The sequence below is a fragment of the Helobdella robusta genome, assembly GCF_000326865.2.
Source record: "Helobdella robusta unplaced genomic scaffold HELROscaffold_4, whole genome shotgun sequence".
NCBI classification, from domain to species: domain Eukaryota; kingdom Metazoa; phylum Annelida; class Clitellata; order Rhynchobdellida; family Glossiphoniidae; genus Helobdella; species Helobdella robusta.
This window is the reverse complement of record NW_008704902.1, coordinates 1045652-1050902: the sequence shown is the minus strand read 5'-3', so window position 1 is coordinate 1050902 and position 5251 is coordinate 1045652. Positions and strand designations below refer to the sequence as shown.

Below are 5251 nucleotides of genomic sequence, written 5' to 3'. Positions count from 1 at the left end.
GAATGATTTCTAATTACAACAATTAACATAAGCGGTATAAAAATTCATTATTAGTCAAAAACTATAAAGAGTTATTAATTAGCGTAATTAAGATGGGGTTCTTTAAAACAACAAAAATATTAGCCTTGATTATTGTCAATCTTTACATCGTCATCATTCTCACCATTATCGCGATCCTCATTAATCATCATCTTCATCATCGTCACCATAGCCAACATCATCATCATTATCGTAATAAAACCCAAAATAAAATAAAAACCAAACCAAACACATCATCTGATAGATATATTAAAAATACAACTTGAAAAAAATTACAGCAACAATAAAAATATAATACTAAAAATAAAATATACAAAGTTTCACAGAAAAGAAAAAAAACTACAAGAGTAAAAAAGTCCCAACTGGACAAACCTTTTCCTTGCGAGCAACTTGTAGGTGAGGAGGGCAGCCAGAACGGGGATAGCGACAAGAAGGATGACGCTTGCGAACATTTTGACGCTGGTGGCTAGTGGCTAGTAGCAGATGGTTGGTTGGTTGGTGGCTGGCCGGTTAGGTGGAGCTTGTAGCTGGCTGAATGGATGGTTAAGAGGAATCTGAAAATTTTTTGTTTTAATAACTTTAATTAAAATTTTGATAAAATTATGTTATATTCGATATTTTTAATTTAAAAAATTGTTCATAATTTATAATCATAACAACAAATTAATTGTCATAAAACAGGAAAAAAAAACAGAAAGACTAAACTTTACACATTTTTACGTAAATAAAAATTACAGAATCTACAAATTAAATACCTTTAGTGGCGGATCTCTTGCTGTAAAGTTCTTCTAACAGTGCTGATGTCAGCGATGCTTTTGAAATTTTTTTTCTTCTCAAATTTATTAACGGCTTGATTTTTCTTAAACTTTTTATTCGTTTGTCAAAATACTAAAAAGTTTAAAATTTTTAATTGTCGTTGAAATTGTAATCAGAGCGTTAATCAGAAATTTTAAAATACCGCAAAGAAAGTTATGATAGAGCAATTAGATTTCAAAACATTACGAGAGTAAAAAAACTCTTAAGAGGTATGAAGCAGACGGACCAAAGAACAAGAAAATAGACAATGAGAAAAAATCGGCGCAGAATCATCAACGCTGACGATCTTCTTCTATTTATACTCTTTTGCTTCATGTCGGTAATAGTAGTAGTTATACCAATGAATAATAGTAAAGTATCGCTATAATATATATATATATATATATATATATATATATATATATAAATGTAGAAGCACACACACACACACACACACATATATATATATATATATATATATATATATATATATATGTGTGTGTGTGTGTGTGTGTATATATACACACAAGTGGTTATATTAATAGGTGAGTATATACGTTTATGTGAATCTATACATGTCTAATGCTCATTTGAGTTAATGAATGTATGTATGTATGAATCGTACGTATGTATGAGTATTTGGATGTATAAAGTCTATGTAAGCTAATAATAATGAAGTATAAATGTCAATCAGAGGGCAGATACTATTGAATAAATCGTTCGATTCATCCACTCTCTTTTCATCTCTCTTTTTTTTCATTCATCTATTCATTCACTTGTTATCACTTTCTTACTTTTTAGTATTTTTCCATATATATATATATCGGTGTTATATAAAAATTCATGAATGTATTTATTTACTTATTCATTTCTTTATTTATTTACATTTCGTGTTGGACATTGAATCTATCTGATAGACTATCTTTAGATCGTTCAACTACACATTTACTTTTTATTTTATTTTTTCAATTTTAAAAAAACCTCATCTGAAAAACGGTTTTATTTTAATACTACATAAAAAATAAATATATAACTTTTGTAAAAAAATGTTTTTTTTTTTTATTAAGACTCAAGTCATGTATGATTAATAATTACAGAATTATTTTTTATTCTGAATTCCATTACAGAAGAATATTCTCTTTACATGTTGCCCTGTTAGACGCCAGCCAAAGAAAAAAAAACTTGAAATTAGTTAGCAGCAAAAATCAAGATGAAAAAAGTATACTCTGGAGAAATGAAAAGGAAAGGCAGCGTAAGTAGTATGGGGAGAATTATTTGTATAAAAATTTCGCGTGTATATATTACAAGAAAAACATTTCTCCATTCATCGCGAATTTGTGCAGGAGATATTAATCTAACTACAAACATTTACTTTTTCTTTGGTGTGCTGGATCTGGATGCACGTCTCTCTCTCTCTCTCTCTCTCTCTCTCTTTCTTTCTTTCTTTCTCTTTCTGATGATGATGTGGTTTTGGTTTTTTAGACAGTTTTTGAAAACATTGTCTGTATAAAAAAATGTTGTTGTATGTATGTGTTTGTGTAAATATTTTTTTGTTTGGAAGCATGTTTGTTAGTATTGCTTGAGTGTATCTGTATACCTGTGTATGCCTGTAGTTCTATGTTAATTGTGCGTGTTATTCCTACCTGTGTCACAAAATGTGGGTTAATATTGTTATATCCGCCGGAATGATCGAATTAGGCTATAATATGATTAATTATTGGTACCTTGCTATATTTGTCGTTGATTGTAAACCATGGAATCTTTCCATAGCATAGAAGATTGTAAAAATCTACTATAGAGGGTATATAAGGGGCTGGAGTAGCGAAGTCAGTAGCGAGATTTAAAGAGAAGTTGTAATTGCAATTTATGTAGTTTCTTATATTAGTTTAGTGTTTCTATTGTCGTTGGCATTTGAACAAACGTTCAACCAAGTTTGCTTGCTTTTGAAGCAGTTGTGTTCATCTATCGGAAACCTTGAACCTTCGTGATATACATAGATATCTTTGAAGTTATAACATTAGTATTGGAAATAACAAGCGTCAAAGTGTTACAATATTGGTGTCAGAAGTAAGATTTTGATTGAAAATGTTTTGCAATAAAGAATGCCGTCAGTTGAAAAACTCGAAACAACTAATCTGAAGAAAGAACTACGAAAACGAAACCTCGACTCGAAAGGAGCGAAGGCAGTTTTAATAAACCGCCTAAGGGACGCTCTGACAAACGAAGGTAACAATCTGGATGAGTAATTATGAAACTGGTGACGAAGACGACGATGAAGGTCTTGAAAATATTCGAGAAGTTAGCAGTGACAAACGCATGGAAACTTTTGATAGGCAGTGCGACTTGCCTGCTTTTCATCTTAAAAGTATCAATGATTATTTAAATGATAAAAATATCAGTAAAGGGGATGTTTATGCTGACGCGAATGTCCATTCTATTCATTGATCGGTGACAGATGATTGTTCAAGTTTGGAGAAAACACCTCCAACACGTGACTGGGAAGAAAGCTTGGTTCTCGTCTACGTGTGTTGTGTATGTGTGTTTGTTTGTGTGTCGCTAATGTGAATGTTTTCGTTTATTTGAACGAGTTTGGAATGATTCAGAGTATGAAATTCAAAGTGCTGAGATGGAAGAAAAGAATGAGATCAGAAGTTGAACCACCCGATCTCAATATTGTAATAACATATTGTCATTTGAGGTTATATCTGCTTAGTCAATAGTTACCGCGGACAAGTTAACATTTGGAATTTTTTCTAATTTTTAATTTTAGCAACATTCACCCCGTAATATTCATTGCAGAAAAATTTAAATTAGGTGTTGATCACCTTTTCGGTTTTAACTAATAAAGCAGAAGCACCTATGCATATTCATTGCAGAAAATGTTGAACTCTCTTTCTGGTATCTTCCTATTGTTTTTAAAATATTGAAATCGGGTGGTTCAACTCACGATCTCATTCTTTTCTTCTATCTCAGCACTTTGAAATTTTACATCACAAGTTAACATTTGAAAAGATTTCAAATATTAGCTTGTTTACAGTAACTATTGTCTAAATAGATATAACCTCAAATGACACAATTCATAACAGCTATGAGTATAATGAGTTTAAAGAAGCAAATGTTAATAAACATAACAAGTTGTCTCCTAAGAGCCACAGGTGCTGCCAAAAGAACAATACGTTCAAACACAATGGACTATTTCTCATTGTTGCTGGTTAGTTAAAATGATTGCAAATAAACAAACATGAAAATAACAAATTATGACAGATGAGTGAATCAATTTTTGTTTAACGGAGTGATGGTTGCATTTGACACGCGTGTCGTATAATTAACGTACAGCAGCCAACAAATGCATCGAGCTTATTCTAAAAAAGCGAGATGCGGAACATTTATTTGAGGTAAATGACAAAATGATTGCAATCAAGTCAGTGCTATACAAACAAACTTTAATAAAGTCGAGTTATAATATGTTGACATTTTTTTTTCATTGAACCGTGCAAGCTGCAGCTGGGAAATCTACAAACCGAGCCAAAGAGAATCGCCTCAAAACTAAATGACAAACAGGACCACTTTAAAACTGCATGGCTTCGTTGGCTTCGGTTTGGCTGGGCTCGGTTTAAACGTGGAATTGAGTTAGGAATCAAAGTTTTAGTTCTGTTGAATGCTAAAATTTACTGCTCAAATTTTAGATAGGCGTTATTTAAAGATACACTAACGCACATAAAAAATAAATACACTTACACTTATCACACTACAAGCTTCATTCACGCAAGTATAAACACACACCTATAAAAATACGCACAGATAAGTAAGCATACACACAGGCACACTCACACACATACAAGCAAGTATTTGCATACAGGCGCGTTCTTTAAGCACATTTCTAGTGGCTCCAATAAGAGGAACTTAATTAGCATTGAAAGAAACGATTTCTAATGGGATTTCTTGTGTCGGGAAGAGATGAGTTAATCCTTTGATATTTCATAACTTAGTCGAATATTGCGTGTCTCTCGCTAATACCTGATATGACGAAAAAGATGATAATGATGATAACATCGACGATGATGATGACGACGACATTAACGATGATTATGATGATGACGATTGCCATCATGGTGATCTGCGCAAAGTAAATGATGATGATTTTTATGTTATTGATGACGATGATGATGAACATGAAGACGTTGGTTATTAGGGTTGGAATAGCTGTTCAAATGATGATGATAGTTTCAATAAAATGGCAATGATGACTGATAAGATGATGACAAGGAGGACAAATAGTTATGATGATAGCAATGATTTCTTGGAGGATGATTACAAAACATAATAGAGAAAATGATGATTTTGATGGTTAGAAATTGAACGAGGATCATGTAAGGAAACAAACGATACTGAACAACATGTTTGTGATGATGAAAGT

At 31.9% G+C, this 5251-nt stretch overlaps 1 protein-coding gene across 1 annotated transcript; it reads left to right on the top strand.

The window, feature by feature from the left end:
• Nucleotides 1–2936: 2936 nt before the first annotated feature.
• On the top strand, nt 2937–4468 carry HELRODRAFT_162116 (hypothetical protein; the record flags this gene model as incomplete). The annotated part of the gene is made up of 6 exons (XM_009024413.1): nt 2937–3060; nt 3113–3261; nt 3438–3532; nt 3921–4045; nt 4171–4255; nt 4396–4468. The coding sequence occupies 6 exons, from the start codon at nt 2937–2939 to the stop codon at nt 4466–4468; spliced, it is 651 nt and encodes a 216-aa protein (XP_009022661.1).
• Nucleotides 4469–5251: the final 783 nt, after the last annotated feature.